The following is a 25745-nucleotide window of genomic DNA, read 5'->3' on the forward strand; positions in this document are numbered from 1 at the left end:
TCGTTCTTTATGTTTCCATCATAACTAGTGGCGCTTTATATGATTTTTTGCCGTGATTTTCATTTGATTGTGACCTCTATGGTCTGTTCTCGTTATAAAGGGTATTTTTACAAGACCTAAATTACATTAAGGATCCAAATAGAACCAAACGAATCACGCTCACGCCACGCGCCGTTTACAAATGAGATCGTACAGTCGACAGCATATCAGGCTACTCCAAAGGTGCTTGATGTACCGCCGCCCGCGCGTCAAACCTTGTATCTGTCACCGTAACATTGTGAATTCCGTCAGATTATAATCTGACGTAGTTAAATTACAATCTAACCTAACCCACTGTTAGTTTACAATCTAACGCGTTTTATTATAAACTGACAGAGTTCACAATTTCACGTTGACATAATCCACTTGAGCATGCTCAGGCGAATGAGCGGCTCATTTGACGCCTGATCGATCTATTCTAGGCCTGGAGTGCACTTTTATCACCTGGTTGATCAAAGTGGACTCCAGGCGACACTTTGGTGTCCTTTGATCACCATGGATAAGATCACCTAGCTAGGTGATCGAAATGGACTTCATCCATGGGTGATCAAAGGACACCAATGACGACCGCCTGATCAGGCTCAGACGTCTCCACTGGAGCAGCTCGGCCAAAGGAGCCGGTCATCGCCTGAGTATGCTCAAGTATACAGGGTGTTAGGTAAATGGGTAGGTATATGAGCCGACATTAGCCCATGTTAACATTATGGGCATATAAATGGTATGGTGAAGTCAGAAAATTGATATCTTCATTTTAATTATTTTAATTTAAATCTGATTTTATAAAAATAATTTTGTATAAAAATTCAAAAAAATAAAATGATATCGAATTTCTGACTTCACCATACTATTTATATGCCCATGTTAACATGGGCTAGTGTCGGCTCATATACCCATTTACCTAACACCCTGTACAGGGCGTCACTCGACGTTGACGCGGATGAGGCGCAGCTTGTTGTCCTCGAGCAGCGCCACGCCGGCGTCGTTGCTGCCGCCGCAGTAGCGGTTGGACGAGAACACCGACACCAGCCGGCCTCGCAGCTGGCACTGGACACAGTGAGCTGGTTACAAACTAACTTGCCGTCCGTGAAATATGGAAGCAGCTGAGGGTTGTGGAGTATTCTAGTAGTTTTCTAAGGTGTCTGTTGTCGGTGGACGATTTCGACACATTTCGAGAAGATATACACGAGTAAGGTCGCACTTAGTCTACTAGCCTAATATACACTACATAAACGAGTAAACTGTGTGAGTGGAAATGATGATGACAATACCTAATAATTACAGCGAACCACGGAAAAGGTTATAAACTATGATAACATTTTCCGTTGTATGGTCGCGAACTGCAACTGCCTAAACGGTCCGGTTTCCACCAAAGCGCAGAGAAAATGTGCAGTTCGAATAACCAATCAGATTTCGTTATTTCGACATCACTTCCGCTCAGCTTCAGTTCGGGACTTCGGAAATGATTAGTTATTCAAACACATTCTCCGCTTTGGTGGAGGTCGGAGGTCGGGCCTGCAGGGTTACTCCGAAACGCTGTTTACGTAGTTTCGGGACTGTCTGACCTTGTCTCACTTCGGGCGAGAGGGATCAATCATTCCACCACCAAAACGACACCACCGGCTATTTGTTACATACAAAAAAAGTTACTGTCAAAAGACCAAAGTTCAAGATACAAAAGCTTTCATAATGATATCATGCTTGGTTATTTTTAATTAAAATGTTAAAGTCCTAAGAGCCTTTTGCCCGTTTTTACCATCAATCCCTAATTTTTAAGTGCCCCCCATGGTAACACATCAAGAATTTTGTTTTCATAGGGGTCACTTAAAAATTAGGGATTGATGGTGAAAACGGGCATTAATATACCGAAGTAGGGGGCACTTACCTTAGATAACTTAATGAATTGGGAGCTGTTTGTCAAAAACGCGTTTCTACATGATGTGTAAAGCCTGGTCCGTGAGCACGTAGAATTTTGTCCAATGACCCCAAGCTACCCATCCTTATCGCTCGCGCGTAATTATATTGCTGTCGCGACTGTGCGAAGCGCGCCCGCAGTGAGTGTGCGAGAGCAACATAATTACGCGCGAGTGATAAGGATGGGTAGCTTGGGATCATTGGACAAAATTCTACGTGCTCACGGACCAAGCTTTAGATGGTGATGTCACTAGGGTGGTGTCATATGGACTAAAGATTATATTATGACCGATGGTGTCGTTTTGGTGGTGTCAAGTGGTAGGAATGAGAGGGATGGCAACATTGGAAACTTCTAACCGTCTGCTCGTTTGCCTCCTGTCACATAAAAAAAAAACTTCGGATGTTTTTCGGAGTAGCCCCTGAGAGCTGAGTACGCACCATGAACCCGGACTGGTGCAGCTCGTGCGCGCGCAGCACGTGCGACAGCTGGTTGGCCAGCAGGAAGCGGTCCAGCGCGCTCTGGTCGAACACGTGGCCGGTGCCGCGCTTGGCGTTTGCCGCGAAGCCCTCGTTGGCGGCCAGCTCCAGCGCTAGCGTCGCCGTCATCTTGTTCGGCCTGCTTAGCACAGGTGAGATTGTACAGCAGTCGAATAGTTCTTGACACCCAAAGTAGTCAAAAAGTTCGCAATACTTCTTTGTTACGATTGGGATAAGGTTTTTTTTTATGCATAACAAGGCAGGTATTTGACCGCAATCGCACCTGATGTTAAGTGGGATGCAGTCTAGGATGGTACATATCTGCCCTGTAAGTGTCTATTCACTCTCGTATGATTATGTTATCAACTTTTTGGTCACTTTTGGTGTGACGAACTATTTGACGTGCTCCAAGCACCAGAGTTGGGACAAACTCATTGTATAACACTTTGTGTATTTGTTGTTGCCAGTTTTGTTATTTGGGTATAGAATTTGAATCTACCCGACTCTGAAAAAGAAGCTATGCACCAGGTTTGAGCAGTGTGGCTGTTGACGCACTCTTAGCCGCGCGATTTTGGGAAAAGTACCTACAGTAGGCGCGCGAGTTCATGTCCATCCTGAGGAATGCGGTAGTGCTGTTACCTCAGATCATAGAATTCCCTTCTATGATCTGAGTCTGTTACCTAACTAATTATGCTAATGTCCATATCGATAATGATTACCAATTAAGTAGGTCAACCTTATCTACTTATTCCATATTTTTTGCAACTTATAAGTAAATAAGTAAGTAAGTAAGGCCCCGATGGACATGAACTCGCGCGCCTACTGTATAAGTACTACGACTTTTCATTGTAGACGTAGGTTGACTTGACTTCGGCGGATTTAGTAGGGAGGACAGCCCAATCTGGCCACAAATAAAACGCATGTAGTTTACTTGACGGGGTCGTTCCACAGCAGTTCCCACGCGATGGAGCTCTGCTCCGCGGGACGCGTCAGCGGCACCGGCACCTTGTCGATGGCGGAGATCAGCGGACACACCCACGGCGGCGGGATGCCCCCGTGGCAGCAGAACACCTGTACACACGTACGGGTTTCTTCTGAGATGACGAAGACGTAAAAATATGCGCAAAGCGCAAAATGCCCTTTTTAATGACGCGGATAAGCTGAAGTGGCAGTGGGCAGGGCACATAGTACGCAGAACTGACGGTCGATGGGGCAGCAAGGTTCTGGAATGGAGGCCGCGTACCGGAAAACGCAGCGCGTGACGTCCACCCACAAGGTGGACCGACGACCTGATAAAGGTAACAGGAAGGCGCTGCATACAGGCCGCTACCAACCGTGCGATGTGGAAGTCATTGGGGGAGGCCTATGTTCCTCTCCAGGAAGGTGACTGGAAATATCCCGGTTCCTCTTAAACAATTATTTATCGGCAAATTAATTTCGTTGCGGTTAAACTTTCCCCCGGGACAAACTTGGCCTTGGTCAAGCTGTTGATCCTGGCTACACAGGAGTTGCAGCGGTGGGAATAATCCCAAATCAACGACAAAACTGAACCAGACATTTTGTGATTACAATACCCACCTTATCATCAACGACTGCCGCCAGCGGCAGCACGTCGAACACGTGGTTGATGGCGTTCCAGATCTTGGGCCCTTCGGTCTCGCCGTACTTGCTGATGCACTCGCTGGCAACAACCGAGACTCGTGTGTTTGTGATCAACATCAACATTGGAAATATCACGGCTTATTAGAGCACACAGCTAGGATAATTAAAAAGACATTCTAGGTCTCTTTAGGACATTTAGGTATCATACTCGTAAATTATCAGCATTTTTATCTCTTATTGGGTTGTCCAGCAACAATCTTTTCCTAGCGATAAAGCCGCCTAAATCTTTTATTAACCAAACCGTTTGTGTGTGATGTGCATTTTAAAGAGTATCTAACTACGAGTGACATCTAAATAGGTAATTTGATGTTTAGAAAGGTTTATAGTCCCATTGCAGTTGAAGGGGTGTTATACGCCCGTATTTACAAACGATGCTTGCTTATGTAAAGCAGAAAATCGAACGCACAGCGTTGAATAGACCTCTACTGAAATTGGTTCATGTGTCACCCTGTGCGTCCACGCGCACGGTGAGACCTCATAGCAATGTTTGTGAATACGGGTTAGTCTGTTGTGGCTCAAAACTAAATCGTATTGTGGCGCAGAGTACTTGTAAAAGGTGAACATCTTCTGTATGTCGCGCGTCTCGTGGTTGCCGCGCACCAGCAGCACGGCGGCGGGCCGCTGCAGCTTGGCGGCCAGCAGGTAGGCCACGAGCTCGGCGCCGTGCGCGCCGCGGTCCACGTAGTCGCCGAGGAACAGCACGCGCGCCGGCGCCAGCGCCGTGCCCGCCGGCCACAGCGCCGCTTCCAGCGCCAGCAGCGCGCCCAGGTTGCCGTGCAGGTCGCCTGTACCCCCCACCAGAGACGTAACCATGCGCGTATAATGGCGTATCCACACATGCCGGGCGGCACGGCCGGCAGCCAACCCGGCGGCCGTGCATCTTTTACTGGCAAGGCATTTTGAAAGCCGGCGGCAAACCCGGCGGCATGTGTTGACACGCCTTAATATAGCGGAGGCCGTGCGAACCCCAGAATGGTCTGGTGCCCCAGGACTTTGTGCTACCAATTCGAAAAAATTGTCCTAATACGCCCATTGGCCACATCTACGATACGCCACTACAAGACTATAGTGTCAGTAGCTGCGTAAGGAGGGGGCGGCGGGGGCGGTCCGCCCCGGGTGCCAAGCATCACGGGAGGGGGTGACAACAGTCGCACAGATTAGTACTCACTGGCACATCTGCATGGCAAATCTGCGGTCTATGTCATGGTACATCTGGGGGAGGCCTATATTCAGCAGTGGACGTCCTATGGCTGAAATGATGATGATGATGACTAACCGACGGCGTAGACCGGCGAGGCGAGTCGCAGCAGGCGCGGCTCGGCGGCGCACAACGGGCGCACAGCCTCCGCCAGCCGCAGCAGCAGCGCGCCCAGCGCCGCCTCCTCGCCCGCGCCCGCCCACGCCCACGCCGCCTTCGTGGGCGGCGAGCCTCCGCCCGACCCGCGCCTCTGTACAATACAGCCTCAATCTTCTAGCGACTTGGCCCAATTTAGCTTGGTCCATGGGCCAAGCAAGTCACTGGATTAAAGGCTACTTGGCCCGTGGACCAAGCTAAAAGTGGGCCAAGTCGCTGGAAGACTCCAGGGTGGTTTAACACACCGCGACGACGGCAGCGGCACCGTCGTCGCTGTGGCGCCTCTGCATTTATCACCCTCGGATTTGTATGGATCAAATCTAAGGGAAAGAGCTGCATTGCCGCTGCCAATGTGTCGTGTGAAACCGCCCTCAGTCAGCCGAGCTTGGGAATCCTCGGAGCAGGACTACCTACTCCGAAATGCTGTATACGTAGTTTCGGGTCTATCTGCTACCGGCGATCGATCATGCTGGCATCTCGCTTTGCGTGAGGGATGACAACATTCGAAAGTTACTTAAAGTTTCTATGTAAGCAGACCTGTTCTAAGTAAAATACTAATAAAATAGAGGAACTGGCAACACATACGTGCGAGTTCTTCTCGATGGCGGAGGCGAAGTAGTGCACGGCGGCCAGGGCCTCCGCCGGCGCCGAGGCGGGGCCCAGCACGTCCAGCGACGGCGCCCCGGCGCCGGCCAGCAGCCGCGCCGTCGACGCGCTCACCGCCTCCTCTGGGGGACGGCTGGCACGTTATGGCACAAGTACACTATGCAGGATTTTTTTACCTACAACGCGGAAGCTCTTGGCCTGTATCTCACCTGATGATGGTAAGTGACGATCAGGCCGAAGGTGGAAGCGAGCTTCACCCGGAAACCTCAACTACGGAGGAACTGGCTATCTTACCTCTAACTGCCGGAAACGATGGTTAACATTGTTGTTATGGCGACAGACTTAGGTAAGATGGTGGTAGCTAGCCAGGGGGACTTAGAACTAGCCCTACCACTAACCAAACCGAACAGGAAAATCTGCCCCTACTAGGAATCGAACCCGGGACCTCTGCGTCTGAAGCAGGTGGTCTTACAACTAGACTACAGAGGAGGTTGAAATTGGTCAAGACGTAATAGTGTGAACACCATCTCGGTTCCTTTCTTCTTCCCCCACCCGTGTGTCGCCCATACTTCGGTGTGCGGGCTAGCGCTCCGACTTGGACAATTTTCCAGACTGGTAGCCTACTGCGCCATTACACCCCATTATACCCTCCTAGCTCGGTGTAGCTATGTACTGCACATCATGGTAAACACTGTGGCTCCTTATGTATTTGTAATAGGTGCGATTTTGCAACAAAAATGATGATTGTGCTGTGACTGTACCTAGATTTTTTTTCGAGGTTGTGTGTTGTGTTCACCACAATATTCCAGCGGTAGTAGAGTTCGAACCTGCGTTCCTCGTGTCACACACAAGTCAGTTAGTCCGACACCTTCACCGTTCGGCTATTGTCGCTTAGACAATGTTGCGCAAATCTGTGCACTAATGTTTTGGACGAAATGCTAGATCGCACACCGAAGTACGTGCGTGCTCAGATGCCCTCAATGTGCGAGGGGGTTTGCCACGAAGATCGGCTACGTAAGCCATCTTCGGTCACACCAGCGCCGCCAAGACAGCTGGGAGTCGCTGTGGTCGCCATGGTCAAAATTGGTCGGATGGATCATCATCATTATCATGTGCAACGCAAGGAAGAAGCGAAGAAGGAAGGAGAAAGTAATCGAGATGGTGTGATCACACACTAATATGTTTCGGCCTCCCGCATTGCTATAGTCTGGTCTGCGAGCACGTAGAATTTTGTCCAATGACCCCAAGCTACCCATCCTTGTAATACGCGCGTAATTGTGTGCGCGTAAATGTTGCTGTCGCGCTCGCACACTCACTGCGGGCGCCCGTCGCACTGTCGCGACAGCAATATATTTACGCGCGCGCGAGCGATAAGGGTGGGTAGCTTGGGGTCATTGGACAAAATTCTACGTGCTCACAGACCGGGCTTTATCCAAGATGGCCATGAAAGTGAAAGAAGATGGGAAGACTCGCCATCAAACTGGTTGAGCTCGATAAGCTCGTTGGGCGGGCGCTTGCGCAGGCGCACGGTGTAGGCGGCCACGGCGTAGTCGGCGCGCGCGCGTCGGCCCGCGCTCGGCGCCCGCGCCGCGCCCGACATGTGCGAACCCTCCGCTAACGCGCACGCCGTGCCTTCAGAAGACCATTTGATCTAAACTTCTAATGCCCGTTTTCACCATTTATGTGAACCCTATGGTAACAAATAACAGGAATTTTGTTTACATAGGGGTCCCTTAAAAATTAGGGATTGATGGTGAAAACGGGCCTAAAGCTTCGGACGAACCTACCCGTGCAGCTCCCGTCGGCGAAAGCGATGGTGGTCACAGCGTGTGCATAGATCGCCGCGACCAATGACAGGACGCGTTGATGTGAACTCACCCGCTACAAATTCATACAAATTCGCCATCGCAATCGCGCACGCAGGTTGCACGCGTTGGTTTGGCTGAACCTTTACTCGTTTTACTCGTAGACAAATTCTACTTTTGATTTTCTTTTATGAATAAAGTTATAATAAATAAAACATAAATAAACTGTCTGTAAATAAACTGTCTGTGTATTGTTTGACTTACTTTGCGGAGGCGGTATTTTTGAAGTGGATTGAGCATTTCGCATGCTGAGTTCACGATCTCTTTCCCTGCAATGATTTTTAATTATCATGATAAAGGCTATCAGTAGGTACAGGCCTATTGCATCTTCCAATCTCAACGGATCTCCGTTAACGCATGATTTGCTATCGTTTTAGCGCTCACCAGTTAGCGCCACTGTAGAGTAAGGTCCTGTCACTTGCTAGTAGCGAAGACAGTGGCACCAACTGGTGAGCGCGAAAGTGGTAGGAGGACAATCGCAATTGCACTCATCAAGATGGCGCCACTGTAGAGTAAGGTCCTGTCAATCGCCAGGGGTGCCAACTATTAAGTATAAAAACGATAGCCCTCATTGGCGCGCTCACATACAAACCGCACTCGGTGCGTTTCTATGAAGATGACCTACTCATTTGTAAGTATTTACTCTGGCCCAACGTACTGCAGGTCGACGAGGTAGCCCGCGATGCTCTTGGGCGCACGCAGCAGCGAGCTGGTCCCGCGCAGGCGCAGCTCGCCCACGCCGCGCAGGAACTCCGCCAGCGGCAGCTGCGAGTTCGGCTGGATGCCCAGCTGCCTGCGGAGACTTGCGGCTTTATTGAGTCAGCTATGTACCTAGATTATTTTGAACATGGGCATGGAACGAACACAGACGAACGGGTTAATATTCCCAGTCGCCCTCCTCGGCATCGCCCCCACTGGGGGTAACTGATGTCCCAGTTGCCCCCGGTGCCTCCTTTGAAGGGGCAACTAGGAGTATAATATTAAATTTTGAAATGTCCCAGTCCCCCACTTGAGACGCCGTAAAGTATAAGTTATAACTAGAAAGAACATGGTTCGGACAGGGTCTCACTATGACCTGCTATGAAGATTCATAATATTCTATCATCTTGAATTCTGCATTTATTAGAAATATAATTGTATTGCGCACCTCCAATAGGAGCGAATGTTAGTGACTTAATAACTAAATGACTTAAAAAATAAAATATTGTAATGACCATGGCAATAAACCTCCCGGTTGGATCAAAAACCCTCGTGGTAAGCTAATTAAGATAGCGGATAACTATAACCCTCGTGGTAAGCTAAATATGCTTGCTGAAATACGTTGCAAATAAACTTATTTGATTTGATTTGATTTGTTGATGAATTGGTTCGAATCCGTGTTCCTCGGATCTCGATTCGGCCAGTCCGACACCGACACTGTTGGGGCTATTGTAGCCTGTATAACCAATGTCCAGTATCCACACTCGCACACTCACTACGGGCGCCCGTCGCACAGTCGCGACAGCAAATAATTACGCGTGAGCGATAAGGATAGGTAGCTTGGGGTCATTGGACAAAATTTTACGTGCTCACAGACCAGGCTTTAGTCCTGGGGCAGTACCTCAGGCAGACGTCGGCATCGCGAGCCACGCTGAGCGCGTCGACGGGCAGCTGGCGGGCGGCGCGGGCGGCGGCCACCAGCTCCTTGAACTCCACGTACTCCAGCTTCAGGTCGCGGTTGCTGTCGAAGTACCTGTGGTATGAGGTCCTTCCTGATGATAGTCTGCCATTTGATTATGAGCTTGTGCTTGCTTATGTGGCAGGTAGGATTTATCAAAGGCAGACTTTACTAAGTTATTTCTCGTATCGGTTGCTGTCGAAGACCTGTGGTATATGTGAGGTCCTTCGTGATAGTAGGTAACTTCGAGCGCTCTAAATATTTTGCCTTTTGATTACGATAAATTAGATCAGTACACTTGCTTCCTAAATCCCGTGGAACTAATAGGCATTTATCAATTCAGGATGATTTCCTCCTGTCTTTCCCAAAGCTGCAACTCCTATGTAGGCAGGAGAATCTACATTTTGACCGCCAAATAAACCCAACCAGTACCTAAACGCCAAGTTTGTCCCGAAGGAAAGTCCATCAACAACCATAATTAATCAGAAAAATATCTGCTCTGAACTCCTAGCTAACATTCAATTTAATGCTCCAAAAAGAATTCTGCGCAATAATAATCCACTATACATCCCCTAGGTAGACTCATAACTACAGGCAAAATAGTTTTCTCTGGCGGGCGAGTAGGAACTTGAACGAATTTGTCAAGGAGACTAACATCGACATATTTTGTACTAGCGTTGCTGTGGCGAGGAGAAAGCTAGGCGACCGTTTTTTTAAGGACAGCTAAATTGTTTTTCTGTTTGGCAATGTTTTCCAATACTTTTTATTTAGGTATACATAGTATATTATAGTAGTGTAGTACGTAGTATGTAGTAACCCTGGTGCAAAGGCTCACTAAATTATTTAAATTGTTTTTACCTGTGGGAACCTATAAGTGGTTTACTCGTTGCCTATCTTATGTTATTATTATTACACACTGTAAAACCCTGGTTTTCCTAAATAAATAAATAAAAAAAAATATAAGAATTAAGAGGAGTTCGAAGTTAAGAGGTATACCAAAATGACCAAGGATAGATAGATATTGAGGAAATCAGCCGTGGGCTTAACACGGTAAGCACTTGCCTGAAGATGTACCGGCAGCGGATCTCGGCGGGGACGCCGCTGTGTTGCGTGGCGGGCTCCAACGCCGCCATCCACAGCACCAGCTCCACGAACGACAGGCCCCCGCGCCCGGTCACGTCTGCCGCCCTACGTAACCCAAACACTTTGGCCAAATGGCAATGCCAGTTTTGTATGGAAAGTGGCGTCTTTTTTTTTTCGCGCTGCCATCGACCAAACCTTGTTTTTTTGATTACAAAATAGTGTAATAAACCAAACTTACTACGACATGTATACCTCTAAACTCAGTCTGAACTGAGTTACGAGCGTTAGAAGTTTGATGATTTACATACTAGATTTGCTTTTTGCGAGTAAGTTTTGTAAGAAATTGCAACAAAATAGTGACATTGTATGTGTAAACAAACAGTACCAACCATTAAAGGCTCCAGACATCAGTATGGAGCAGAATCAGCGCAATAAAAAAATAGCGCAATATTTTGTTGCAATTTCTTACAAAACTTGCGCGCAAAAAGCAAATCTAGTATTGTAAATCATCAAACTTCTAACGCTCGTAACTCAGTTCAGACTGAGTTTAGAGGTATACATGTCATAGTAAGTTTGGTTTATTACACTATTTTGTAATCAAAAATCAAAGTTTGGTCGATGGCCGCGCGAAAAAAAAAAGACGCCACCTTCCATACAAAATCTGGCATTGCCATTTGCTTCAGCTTGCAAAATTTGCAAGATTTGACCTGCTACACAGATTTTATATATAGAATTCAGATGGCAGAACTAGCGGCCGATGGGGCAGCAAGGTTCTGGAGTGGAGGCCGCGAACCGGAAAATGCAGCGTGGGACGTCCACCCACAAGGTGGACCGACGACCGCTACCAACCGGGTAACATGGAAAGCATTGGGGGAGGCCTATGTTCAGCAGTGGACGTCCTATGGCTGAGATGATGAGATGGCATCAATACCGGTGGGTCCAGACAGTGGCACTTTTTGATTGAATCGTTTACGGAGCAATGTAACTCCATACAAAAAACAACCTTTCAACCGTCTTTCAATCACGTTTTGCCTCTTGTCTTGCTTAAGGGGGCTGGTCAGGATCTCCATTTATACAAAAGTATTTTACCACTAATTTAAGCTCAACTGTCCGATTGACGGAAATGCAAACTAACGTCTGTGAAATTACCTAAGAAGTGGAAAGTTTTAGCCAAAGTACTACTAAGTGTAATACAGACATTACTCGTATGAGTTGTAGAAGTAAACTAGTACCCGACATAAAACTAATTTAGCTATAAGTAGACCTAAGTATTAGCACCTTAAATACCATCCTGAAAATATAACTTGCCTGAAGAGACTAGGGCATTGTGCTCGCTGCCATCCGAGGTCCAGCATGAACTGGGTGAAGACATACGGGCTCATGTACAGGGCAGGGTATACCATCACCAGAAACTCTTGGTACATGCGTATTTGGTCTACAAAACAAATATGGATTAGACTGCTATACCGGCGGCACCAAAAAACTAAACCGATGGGTATCTACTGGTGCTACTGAGAGACGAGATGATGAAATGTTTACGAGAGAAAGACAAATATAGCTAATAGATAATTTACGAGCTGAAAACCTTCTTTAGTATAGTTAGCGGCCTGCAACAGCTGGCAGTTGGGGGAAGAGCCTGTGGCTGCCCCAGCGCCGTCGATGCCAGTGATCACGTTCTCCTCGCAAATCTCTATTAGCATGCCACTTTCCATCTCCTATATTTCCAGAAAAATAATGCTTACATACAATGCTTAAAAAAATGTTCATTCAGTTCTAATTCAGAAAAATATTTCCAATAAAGATAACTAGTAGGACCTAGACCTACAGAATAGGCAACACTAACAACTGTTTCTGCCTCCTTAGGTTGATCGCCCATGGCCATTTGCGCGAAAACAGCCACCTCTGGACTCCTCAGCGTTGAATGGGCCCGCTGTCGCTCCAGTTCCACCGTGTTGAACCATTGCAAACGGTTGCGTAGCCCCTGCCAAAACCGTCACCAGGAAGTGTCATAAATGAAAATCTTTTTGCAGGCACCCAGAATATTAAGATTTAAAAAATATACGTTAAAGTACCTTTATCTTAGTGCGTTTCTTGGTGTCAGACTTAACTGCAACTTTGAAAATGGCGTGGTAGATGCACTGCTGCGGATGGTTTGGCATCCAAATCTTGTACACGCGGAGCGGCAGGCAATGAGTCGTTGCGTCCATTCCGAACAGCTACAAATTCGTTATTAAAACATAACCCTCTTTTGGCGCAGTCGGGTAATAACTAAACTAATTCAAAAAAAATATTTGTGTCACACAACTCGTGGGGCCTATAAAAATGGTGATGATTCAAAGCGAATCGAACGAATCATACTGGACTGTAGATGTAGGTAGGTAGAAGATATTATTTCTAAAATAAATTGATATCTATGAATATTCTACCTCAAAATTTATTTTGTGGGCGGTCATCTTCCAGCAGTTCTTTTCTGCCTTGCTGCAAGGCAGCCAGAACTCGCCACTTGCCTCTTTGGTCAACAGGAACGAGCGCTCTGAAGGACAGTGCACAAGCAAGGAAACCACGTCGCAAATGTCTTTGTAGTTCTTGAACATCATTGATTTTGATAAGTAGATGTGAAGCTAGAAATTAAAGGTAATTTGAAGGTAGTTACTGTTTAAAAATATTTTATTGGGATGTAGGTTATTAACTGAATGATGTTTACAAATAAAATTTGAAACTGTCATAATCAGTAGATACAGATGATAAACCGCAAAAAGCCCTATCTAATGAAAATAGACAAAGAGAAGAAAAAGAAATAATCCGATGATCTTCACAGATATGGATGATCTTCGATTTCCGATACAATCAACAACGATTATTTTAGATAGCGCCATCTATCCCAAGCTGAGCAATGTAATTTGTATTTACCTAACAAAAAATGTTATCCTTTTAAAACGACGCACGTTTGTGTTTTCATCGAAAAACAGAACCTACAAAACCTACCCCATTAATACCCAAAAGTTCCCACCACAGTTCCCACAACAAATTACCTGAAATAAAAAACAGAACATGCATGGGTACAAAATAGATGGCGCTCACCTCGAAAATCTCTAATAGATTTATAGAATATTTTTTAAACTTACGATTCATCATTTTAAAGGTATGCTTTAAAAATAGCTCTGCACTGGAAATGTATAGATGACCCACGCTGAACTGTCCCGCCAAACTCAATGACAGGGGGGCGCTACCATCGTTCAACTATATGGTTTCCAACATGTCAAAAATCTGAACCAGCGATCCGGTATTGACGGTGGCGCCCCACTGTCAATGTCATCGACAGGACAGTCCAGTATTTTGGAACTATACCACAGTATTTTCATTCATATTTTCAAGTATTGATCAATACGTCTATAGCACTATAGCTATAGTTGTTTCACAATGGTGACGTAGCGATCACGCCACCTTTTCAGACGGGTTGCCGCCATCCCATTGGTTGAGCGGGTGCCTTCCCCCACTCCACCGAGCCACATTCAACATGTTTAGGGATGTCTGATAACAATCGAATGGTAATCGAAATCCGAATCGTTACAACTTTTTTTTATAAAAAAAATATGAAATATGGTAATAATAAACTTAAAATAAATCATAAATAAAATCATACACAGTTTAAAAAAAAATTAAGACTCTTCTGACCACACTTAGCTAGCCTAGACCTACTTTATTTATTTATGTTACAGAAAAGTTAATAAGGTAGTAGTAATTAAGGGCGCTTTCTAAAAATCTTTTAACGCTTTTAAACGTCCGGCACGAAACGTCTAAAATTTAAAACGCCCTAAGGTAAGCAAGTGTAGCATATTAAGAAAAATAAAGATTGATTTAATTATCGAGCAACATAAGGTTTATGATGTAAAAAAATGATTCAATTGCCAAATAAACGTATGTATATATCCATAAAAATTCGCGTATAAAATTCTATTAATAATTATAAATAATTAAATAAATAAATAAATTAATTATTTATCCAGGAACCAAAAATGTATGGTGTAAAAAAATGAGTCGATTGTCAAATCGATTTACACAAACACAGCTGTCATCTGTCAGTTTACAGGGAAACAAATCAGAACAACACTAAAGTTAAAGTTCGGGTTTGTGCGTGACGTTACGGCTTTAGTTAGTGTTTACCTCTAGTTTATTTGAAAATTTTGTGTTAATTTACAAGTGTGATATTCGCAGTGGACGCCAATATAGACAGTAAGTAATATTACCTAAAGTTATATACCATTCTTATTTAATATGTATCATGAAAAGTCCTAATTCGTATGGCACTTTCTATAACCTCCAAAAGAAATCTTTTTGTAATTCTTCTTTTTAATTTTATTGAATTATGTCGTGATATTTCATGATAAAGATACAAAACGTTGGAGCTATGTAAGCGATTGATAATTAACTCATCAAACTACTCGGAATCTTATTAGAATCGTGTCTGTCAGTGAGTGGCAAAACATAGCCGCGCATGTTCATAAAAAAGCATTTTTATAACAGAAATTTATGATTTTTAGTTATGTAAAGTGATTTGTATAATTATAACTTAAACACTAAATGTATCAGGTGAACTATTTGGTAGAAATTGATGTGATTGAAAGGAACAACCTTATTATGATGTATTTCTCTTTGTTATTTTACTGATAAGACTCACCTGATTGATGTTTTTAGTCTGGTTTTATCAACAATGTTGACCTTCGTTTCTTAATTTTAAAAACATTGATATTTAAATATTTTATTTGGAGATTTCTTTTAAAGCTAATGCGAAGAAACTTTACGTTACTTCATGTTTTATTGTTCATGCCATATTAAAAAATAAGCTGAGCGGACTACACTCATCTATCTTAACACGTTGGACGCCACGCGGCTCACCGGTGAGCCTCGAATAATACAATTTCCATTGTGTCTAGCATCTCGGCGTTCAATGTGTTAATGACTGCAGGGATTTATCTAATATTAATAATTTAATAGTGATATCAACTGACATGTATAATATCTATATAATCTATAATATCTATATATCTATATAATCTAAATAAATTGAAACAACAGCTCTTTAAGCTTTTAAAATATAAAATGAAGGTATCAAAATGTGGGAAATTATAGTAAGTTTAATACAAGCCCATTTCTATACCTCATAAAACTAAAGGTCCTTAGAATCATTATTACTTTACTTTGGCAATAAAAAACTAATTACTTATGTGGTGGGTTATTGAGGCTGATTGCTATTGTTATCATCCTAAGGTTAATTAACTAGATAAATTAATTCAATAACACCATTATTATAACCCTAAATTAAGTAATCCCTACCAAATTATTGTGCAAAACCCATAGTATAAATCAGAACATTTGCCCTTAGTTGGATTGAAACTCCAGCTGTTGATGTCATTTGTATATTTACATAGTTCACAGGGTGTAATTAGTAATTACAATAAAATAGGTAGGTATTTATGACTATGATAATATGGTAATGAGGGCAGCAGCAGTGGGTAGTTTTACATTTCATTTGCTAGTGATGAATATGAAGGGAAAGTGAACACCTGGATTACCATATTGACTTTTGTGGCATTACTTACTTCTTTCTAACTACTTCTCTGTAAGACAAAAAATAAAGAGGCATGGCAGAGCCTTTTTCACAACAACCTTTTTATACATATTTCTTAACACCTATTGTTAATATTGTTGATTACAAATACAATTTTATAATTCAAATTAAATAATTTAATTAGAATTATAAAATTATTATTTATCAACAACTTTTACTAAGGATAACAATATTTTATGTATTCTATTCTATAAATGATTAGGATTTATTTTACTGACTCTTGGTTGGCCAATAACTTTATAACACTTGTAGTTACAATAAGTAAGTAGCTCCTGATGGCATTAGAATTGTAAGGGAATGTTTGTTTGTTTTCATTCAAAAAGTTGAAATTGTTTACCGTATTTTACAATCATTCAGTTTTTGTGCTGATTCAACGTCAGTTTAACTTTACATTAACGTATTAATGGCATTAGTGTAATAGTTAAGATTGGGTCGTGGCTCGGGCTTGCGTAACGTGGTATTTGATCTGCGAGGGGTCTTGATTGGGCCGGGAAGTGCAAAGTACGCGGCCTTGTCTCCGCCGGCTTTAGCACACTTCCTATTCGCGGCGTACAGTCGCCACCATAAGTAGATGTTTTGTTCGACTTTTTGGTCATCTTAAATATCTTAATTATTCCCGAGTGCATAAGAGACATCTTATTCATCCTAACAGCTATAAGAGTGTACATACTTTTTATTCCCTATGAAAATGGCCTATAACCATCATATCATCATCATCATAACCTACCGCCGGGGGACGGCAGGTTATGAGGGGCTCGAAACCACTGAAAACCTGGGGTGTTCCCTCTGCCGCATAGTGGTCGGCGCCTTGGGTACTAGAGAAACGACCAAGGCGCCTTCCGCGGATGTCCCACCCTACACGGCGGGACCCAACACGCCCCCACTTAATCGGGGGCCGACAAGATTAGCCGGGACCACGAGGCCAATCCCGTCTGACGGTGGTGGTAGCCTGTGCAATGCAGGAGAAGGCGCCCCCGCGTCTCCAGCCTGCTGGCCACCACCAAGGGGAGGAAGAAGCGAACGGTACATGATACAACCGCCTTCTAACTCCCCTAAAGTGTACATACTTACACTGATACAGACTACGCTACGTCTAGTTACTTTGTTCGTATCGTATGGTTAGTCATTTTCACAATAGCTTACCGAACTGTCGACAATGTTACATGTATTTCAGGTGTTGACTTGACACAGATCTTACAAGATTGTTAAATATTATTCACACGCATGTCTTTTTGTCGATTTTTTAAAACTTGTTTTTGAATAAATTTGTCTGGAAGTGTACGACTTTATCACTTCGCCAGAAAAAATATTACTTAATTAATAGCTGCAGTTTTAATTTGTTCAACTTTTTACCAAAAAAACTACACGTTCTTACGGTATAGTTACGACTATAGCATATCAAACGAAAACGAAACATTGGCATCTTAATTATGTATTTAGTTGTAATAGGTGTTTTTTTTGGATCAAAATTATACATATAGTTTTATGCGCTGTTGTTGACTGTACATGTATTTAATCACAAAAACTCCGTCAAATAAATCTTTCGTTTCTTCTATATTCGTATCTACGACCACTGACTTCGTTGTTAGAAACGCAAACCACTGAACCTTGTATAAATTGGAGTCTTTTTTCACCCCATGTACTGTTATGTGAATACATAAATAAGTTGTCATAATATCATCTCAAAATAACATGATTAATATTATGACAAGTGGTCGAAGTCCAAGTTCAACTCTCAGTTAGTTTAGTCATTGTGCTATTCATGTATAATTGACACATAAAAGTAATAAATAACGAACTTGTTTTACTTTCAATTAAACGTCTGAGTCATTTACCTAAATAATGCTAGTTAACTGTGGTGATGTCTATAGGTAAATTCCTAATTTGCATGTTATAGATGACCCACGCTGAACTGTCCCACCAAACTCAATGACAGGGGGGCGCTACTATCGTTCAACTATATGGTTTGCAACATGGCAAAAATCTGAACCAGCGATTCGGTATTGACGGTGGAGTCCCACTGTCAATGTCATCGACAGGACAGTCCAGTATTTTGGAACTATAAAGTATTGGGAACTAAAAATACAACAGTAACCTACTATTCGCCCAAAGACAAAATATTTTTCTAATAAGTGCGACCACGACGCAAGTCTAAAGACATAGACAAACAATAGAACAATTAACAGCCGACTGATGGAAGCCTCGTTTGTAAACACCTGAAATTCTTTGTTACATATTATTTTTTTTTATGCTTTGCGTGATTTTTGGACATCGAATGTCGTGTACGACTGTACGAGTGATTTTCGTTTATTATTTCTATGATTTTTCTGGTTGAGTTCCTAATCATTACAAAAAACATAAAAATTTAGGAAGTCTTGGATCATTGGATTGGATTTGGATTATTTAATTTCAATTCAAAAACGTTTTTTTTCTGCGATTGAGTTGTCACTAATCTGAACTGCTTTCGGTAAATATAAAGACCTATTTATTTATTTATGATAATTCGCCTAAACTTCTAAGCTCAAGTCTCCTAACTCCTAGAAGAATTGAATAATGAAATTAACGCCACCTTTAAGTAAGCAAGGTGTTTGACAAAATCACCTATTGACATAAATATAAACTATAAGCAACAACGCCATGTAAAGACCACAATCCACGGCGACCTTGCTCCGAGCTGCGAGCAACCAGGTCACGGTAGTACGGTGCCAGGCTAATAAATAGATAATTTTTCCACTCGCGTCGATTACCGATCTAACGCTTATTTATTCCTTCCATAATGATTTTTTTTAATGATTAATCCATAAAAAAACACGTTAATTTTAAAAGTGGCGTATGGGGTAAGTTGATAAACCCAAATATTTCAGGGCAACAGTAGCCCAAAAGTGCATCGGAGCGGACTGCCTCAGAGGCTCCGAGGACTAATGAAGATTGAGTTAGCTCTGAGTCAGAGGCCAGAGCTAACTCAATCTTCATTCATCATCATCATCATCTCAGCCATAGGTAGGGCGTCCACTGCTGAACATAGGCCTCCCCCAATGCTTTCCATGTTGCCCGGTTGGTAGCGGTGTGGTAGGGTAGCGACCTGTTCATCTTCATTGGTTGGATTTTATTGGCGATCCCACTACAAAGATCGAAGCTGCCGGTGTTTGAAATAACACTGTTGCAAATCAGTCTATCATTTGTGGCACGGATTAGGTTCTCTCTTTTTAACCTGTAGATCTGGTCAGGTAAACACCAAGCTGTAATTTGTCCCTGTCCAGCGTTGGCGCTTATTATAATAATAATGTAATATTGAAAAGCTGACCCCATCGTTGAACCGCGTGCACCTCGCACGCACCTCGTGGCATGTCAAGATTGTCGCACAGATCAGGATTTATTCCCGGGCGGACTTCGGACCCCGTATGAGCGCGGCTATTATCCCATTGGGAGTCGTCTGCGGACTCCGCTTCCGCTACTACCGCCCGTTTTGATGCGACCAGCTCGCTTGGTGAGACTTTTCTATCCAATTATATTTTTAGCCTGCAAATCTGCAATGCCTCAAGTCCTTTTTGATTTGGCTATGTTGTACCAACTTTTTTAAAAGAGTCAAGTTCATGCCGCCTTTTTATTATTCTAGTGCTGTCTGTTGAAGCACACTGTTTATTTCAACGTCTACTTACATTTTATGATGACACGTTCTTGTTATATTTCATCAGGGTTAGGATATAGATCTACGTTTCATTAACCGCTATTTGTGCTGACTTTCTAGAGATATTCAATGTTATCTAAACCAAATCTGTTTCTTTTAGCTTCAATTTTAGTATTATCCAAAAATCTCAGTAAAATCTTGGTGATCGTAGCGTCGGTCATTTCGCTCACGTTTGCGATTGTCTTTGAGTGTAGGTGTCTGACGGCATCTACAAATAACGTCGACTCTCTGGGCGATTGCCGACGGGATATATCTCTTATTACCTAGTTGTTAGAGATCAGAACCCGTCTATTTTGGGAGTAGGATGCTGCGATTGTCTTACAGGAATTATTCTATCACGGTTCTGTACTGCAAATTGCTCTAATTGAACTCATTACTTGGTATAATCTGTGACAGATGTGCTAAACTCAGAGATATTCACGTGAGTGTTTCCATAAAGAGGCAAATAGTAGTGGGACTGTGGCAGGCAACGTTAGTTGTGACGTTAGTTTGATGGTAAAGATTTGACAAGTACCTACTGAGACGAAACGCCTACACCGTTATCTTGAATATGAATGAGAATTTGAAGTATGAAACTCCAATATCTATTCACAGTTATTGCTTCCTCAGAACTTGACGGATTAAGGAAATCAGTAATACGACAGGTCCTCGTGATGATTTTGCCTGAGAAAACTGAATTTTCTCTGAACTGAAGCTTGAACAGATCTATCTGAATTTTATTTTATGATAATAATGCTGTAAAGCTTTTTTTGTACACCGGCACTTCATTTATAATATTACTCTCTCGACATTAGCAATTACCCGCAGACTCCGTAGCGCAGTTTCACCAATCACTTCAATGTGAAAGTATAATAATGCAACCATAGCATGACTTTTAGCTATCGGGCAAATAGCTGTTCATTGATTCAGAGAGTCATCGATGAATCAGAACTTATTTTGTGTAATGCGATTGTTTTGTGGCATACTAATTTGTTAGTAAACATCAGTCGACCCTTGTCCTCAGAATTGACAGTTATGTCGGCCAGAATCGGCGGAAAAATGCTTGGCTAACGGTTTATTTTCGCTGACCCAGTGACGTGGTAACCCTAGACTGGAAGGAGACACGGTCTCACACAGGAGCGCAAACGTGTTCCTCCGATCTGAATCCGGCGTTCGCACGTCACCGCGCGGCCAGCGCAGCCCCGGCGGCAGTTTCGGAACGCGCGCCACGCAAGGCCCACGTCTCACGCCGGCCACGTGCGTTCCATCGCGACATAAATAAAACATATTTTTCTACTTCAACTGTAAAGTGGCTGTGATAGTCTTTAGTGATATTTTACAAAGTTCCTTCTTATACATTTACCTACCTGTTTTACACGGTGAGTTGCTGTTCCGGTCCCATGACCACGTAAGGCTGTCAGCCGGACAGTTAAGTAAATTATCAAGTGACGTGAATTCAAGTGTAATTTGCTTGGAAACCCGGCCGTTTTTACTGTCTAAATAAAAAAATAACTTGCAGACACGCATTTGCAGTTACATTTTATACATCTTTGCTTTGCAATGATATCACGTTATGCTATGCTGTTGCAAACAGATATATTCGTAGATAATTTCCAGTTCAATTGTTATGAAAATTTCAGAAATGAAAAGCTATGCCACAAGTTATGACTCATTCATGCGCTTTAATTTATAATAGCATGAATTTAATTTCCATTATTTCGATTTCAACAACTACCCACAAAATTAAATTAAAAGTTCTTTAATTTTAATTGAATTATCGATTAAACAAATTAAATTAATGCACCTAAGTATTTAGATGTTCATTCATTTTACTTAGGTCTTCATGAAATTACAAATTCCTATACCAATAGAATTTGCGAATCTTGCAAATAAGGTATAGGTATTACTTAACTGAACTTTCTGTGGTTCCTAGTGAATTAATGTAAAGTTCAGTAAAAGTTTCAGTTGATTTTATCATGTTTATTTACATTAACCACATTTATGTGGTAAAAGTGCTCTTCAAAAGCCTACTTACAGTATTTTCTAATACAGCCGACCAACGTTAGAAACTCAAATATGTAAATCGTTTATTTATAAAAATACTGTAAGTAGGCTTTTGAAGAGCACTTTTACGACTACGACAACCGTAGCGTACCTACCTACTTAATATGTTCGCGTTTAGTTATGAAGAAGGTTAGGCAAAATTTCCTGTTATTTACATAGACTACGGTTAAATGAATGTCGCCGCTTGGCAGCAGTTATTTAATGTGTTATCTAGAAGACTAAGTGATGTCGGTGTTAATTAACACTATCACAAGTTATCTGCCGGCACTGGACGGGCCAGGGGTCATCTCGACGCGCAAACATCGCCTTCTGAACCTGGACGGTGCCTTGTTCTGCACGTCATATCCTACGCGTTTCAGCTGATAACCCTTGATATTAATTTTGAAAGAGCACAAACGAATGCATTGTTATTCTTATCGTCAATTGAACAATGCTCATTGGCATTTATATTGTGTGTTACTAGCATATTTGGTGTTGATGATTTGGATTAATGATATTCAAGATTCTCTAATCACTAATGGTTGTTTAGTCTCAGTTTTATCAGTTGAAAATAGTCATCGTTATCTGTTTTCAGCTGACACTGTCGGCAAAACAAGGTTATCTCATTAACCTGTCGTTAAGCCGGCGTTTGATTGGCATCGATACTCCCACACTATTAATTCATAATAAACCCATCATCTTATTCCAAGTGCATCCCAGCAGGTCGACGCCATAGCAAATTGATAAGCCAGCAATATTTTCTTCGGAAATTGTAGCCTTTTATTTATTCGCTGCATTATCCTGCACCAGTTTACAAGACTCAAGAGATCTTGGTTATTATTTACAATAATAAATTCTGCTTCGAGAAAGTTTTTGAGCCGTCATCCTCTTAACAAAACAGTCAACAGTAACAATTTCCGGCCACCTTTTGCTTTTTGATCAATACTAATTTTCCCTATGAGGCTTGTTTTCCTCTTTCTTAGAAGGATCTAAGTCGACCTTTGGAGTCGCTCAGGCGTCGACATAACAAGGTTATCTGGAGCTAGCAACTGCCCGGATGACCCTCGATAACCCCCTTCGATTGTCCTCGTGATGACCAAAGTTCGATGGATATATAGTAAATGGAACACATTGTAATTGGGTGCTGATGAGCTGTCATTCACCACCGATTTATCTGACAGCTATGTTCATCTACTGCCAGTCACCCGTATCATTCGCCACATCTTGCAGCTCAGCATCATCAATTTCCAAGCCGAGTCCTTGCAATATTTACTTCTGATATTGAAGAATCACTTCGAACGAACTATAAAAACAAAGCCGTATTATGTTGTACACATGCCATTGTTCATCCGGTGTTCAAATAACAAATTGTAAATACATGTTTATCTTGTTGTTGGTGGTGTCGAACTTTAGTTGTACAACATGTCAAAGAGATAATCAAGATTTTATTTTAAACTAAGTGAAACATGACGTTTTGTTCCAACAATAACAAAAGAGGATATTGGATTTATGATTCTGCGGGTGCATTATTGGGCGGAAAGGAAGTGAAGTAGTTTCAATAAGGGCATGGCATGTGCTCACGAACCGTTTGATTCGGCCGGCCTTGGCTAATTGATAGGGCAAGGACGAGCCGGTTTGTTTGCCAACAAAATCTTCATTTTGCATGATAAAGTTGGATTTCTTTTTAATTCCTCAACGGAAAATCGAATGTGGGTAATAGGACAGGTAAAATATTACAATATTCATCTAATGTGAATCTGAAATAGTGTCGCTTGCTCTGAAATAGTTAATTTACGAGGGAATTATTATATGTACTGTGGCTAAACCTAATTAAAACAAAGATATGAGACGTAAGTGGGTAGTGCATTTACATTGGCCAATGGCTTAGTTGGGATGTCTTTGTATAGGAAATGACTCATGTGCACATGTGTTAGGTCGTTGACACGGAAGTCGTGTTTTTTGAAACAATACTTCTTGTGTCGCAGACGTACAATTTTGTTAAGTTCAAGGAGACTGAATCTTAGATTTCATGAAAGTATTCTGGACTATTGACAACTTGCGATGCGGTTCACTATGGGTTTAGCATAAATCGCGTTAGCGCTCACTTGTTTGTTGCGGCAACAAAGAATCTCACCAGCGTTTAATGTCTTACAAACTATCAACAACCTACGGTTGATATATCGAGACAACGTTCCCTGTGTTTCACGTACGATCTACGGAATAATAATATTGGTACTATTTTTTTGCCACATCTGGAATTTCCCCGCCAAGAATTAATTGCTTGAAAGCACGGCATCACATTGACAATTGATACCTAAAGTTTTAAATTGCCAAGCCTGAAGCAGGCAGCTTCAATATTAGTACAGATCTCTTCCTCCAACCCATTTGATAAGGTAAACGTAGGGAATTAGGAAAAAGTTTCAATTTCCTAATGCGTCTTTCAACAACTTCTTTTCATATTGGAAATTCTGGTTTCCTTTATAAATAAACTTTTTTTTCCGTGATTTGTTGCGTCTTTTTTGTTGCGTCCATTATTTCGGACAAAAGAAGTGGCTAAAGGATCGCGTGCGCAACTCCAAAGTCCGTGTTGTGGTCTGTGGTGCGGCGCGCGCGTGGCGTCATCTCCGCATTGGGTCGCCGGCAATTGGTCCGGTGGACTTCGCCCCACATTGTGCTCCTGCTGATAAAGCTTGCTCTACATTTGGCGGCTTAGTTATAAGTCACTCACGGCCTCACAACAATCAGTCAAGTAGGTGCAGCTGAGATTATCAGCAGCGCATCTTGTGTGCGGACTAAGATACATAGGTACATTTTCTTTATTTGTTTGTTTCAACTTAATGTAGTCCACTGCTGGATAAAAGCCTCTCCTATGAATTTTCACAGCGACTGGTCCTGCGCTGTCAGCATCCAGGTGCCTCCTGCAACCTTCACCAGATCGTCAGTCCACCAATAGGTGGCCTGCTTGCACTAAATTGTATTTATTTAATTAATGATATTAGTTAATTAATGATAATGATATTCTGTAGACAGACACCTAACATTTTGTAGCTAAGAAAAAAAAATACAAGATACGTATTAATGTCAGTCAGAATCAGAAAATAATTGTTTAATGTCAATCCATTTGATTTTCTTGTCAGTTTACTGCTATTTCTAATTTAATTTAATTTCTGCGACGGTAAAATTATTTGAAACTAGCTTTCCGCCCGCGGCTTCGCCCGCGTGTAATTTTGTCTGTCGCAGAAAAACTTTATTGAGCGCGTCCCTGTTACAAAAACCGGGATAAAAACTATCCTATGTCCTTTCCCGGGACTTAAACTATCTCTATGCCAAATTTCATCAAAATCGGTTCAGTGGTTTAGGCGTGAAAGCAAGACAGACAGAGTTACTTTCGCATTTATAATATTAGTATAGAAGTATATGTAGATAGTATAGATGTGTAATTTATTTGGTTTTATTTTCTCTATCGTGTGGTTATACAATCATGAGGTCTCATGCTATATTTAGCCTTCCACTAAAGTTGCTATAGTGCCTACGCGCCTTTACAGCAGGCTTTAATTGAATCACGTGTATTTTGATTCAGTCGCACGATGCGCACGCGCCGACTCGCGCATTGTCAGACTCGTGTTCCTTTAACAGTGTCCTTTTGACCAGTTGCTTTCGGAAAATATCTGCTACTTTCACATTATACTTCGGAAAAAATCTGCTACAGGAAATGGCGTAAGTGTCTTAAGAAGATTAATGATTCCTTGATT

General features: G+C 42.5%; 2 protein-coding genes across 5 annotated transcripts in view; one reads left to right on the forward strand and one right to left on the reverse strand.

Moving 5' to 3' along the window:
• Positions 1–921: 921 nt before the first annotated feature.
• Positions 922–13289, reverse strand: LOC114355541 (uncharacterized). Its single transcript, XM_028308439.1, has 18 exons — positions 13081–13289; positions 12727–12870; positions 12498–12635; positions 12240–12369; positions 11963–12089; positions 10634–10759; positions 9515–9646; positions 8573–8707; positions 8119–8183; positions 7519–7681; positions 6307–6314; positions 6029–6171; positions 5366–5537; positions 4637–4874; positions 4006–4108; positions 3359–3498; positions 2389–2566; positions 922–1083 (listed from the first exon to the last, which is right to left on the reverse strand). The coding sequence occupies exons 1-18, from the start codon at positions 13249–13251 to the stop codon at positions 958–960; spliced, it is 2439 nt and encodes an 812-aa protein (XP_028164240.1). The 5' UTR covers positions 13252–13289; the 3' UTR covers positions 922–957.
• Positions 13290–14777: 1488 nt separating this feature from the next.
• The window catches only part of LOC114355549 (long-chain-fatty-acid--CoA ligase 4-like), a 35484-nt gene continuing 24516 nt past the window's right edge, over positions 14778–25745 (forward strand). The window contains exon 1 of one of the 4 annotated variants that reach the window (XM_028308457.1): positions 14778–14887. Coding sequence is in view for 2 of the 4 variants with exons in the window: in XM_028308455.1 (XP_028164256.1) it covers positions 25706–25710 (5 nt within the window). In the remaining 2 variants the exon portion in view is untranslated. Of the gene's footprint in view, positions 14888–21147; positions 21330–25582; positions 25711–25745 lie in introns of those variants that run through there. The other 3 variants (XM_028308456.1, XM_028308455.1, XM_028308454.1) reach the window with 3 other exon arrangements.

Source organism: Ostrinia furnacalis, unplaced genomic scaffold, assembly GCF_004193835.3.
Source record: "Ostrinia furnacalis isolate ACB-3 unplaced genomic scaffold, ASM419383v2 OfSCF2419, whole genome shotgun sequence".
Lineage (NCBI taxonomy): Eukaryota > Metazoa > Arthropoda > Insecta > Lepidoptera > Crambidae > Ostrinia > Ostrinia furnacalis.

Excerpts from the sequence above, each read along its gene's own strand:
- LOC114355541 (XM_028308439.1), bottom strand. The coding sequence starts at position 13,251 with ATGATGTTCAAGAACTACAAAGACATTTGCGACGTGGTTTCCTTGCTT. Across the intron at positions 12,636-12,726 it reads AGAAACGCACTAAGATAAAG|GGGCTACGCAACCGTTTGCA; the intron begins GTACTTTAACGT and ends CGGTTTTGGCAG. Across the intron at positions 12,090-12,239 it reads CGCTAACTATACTAAAGAAG|ACCAAATACGCATGTACCAA; the intron begins GTTTTCAGCTCG and ends TTTGTTTTGTAG.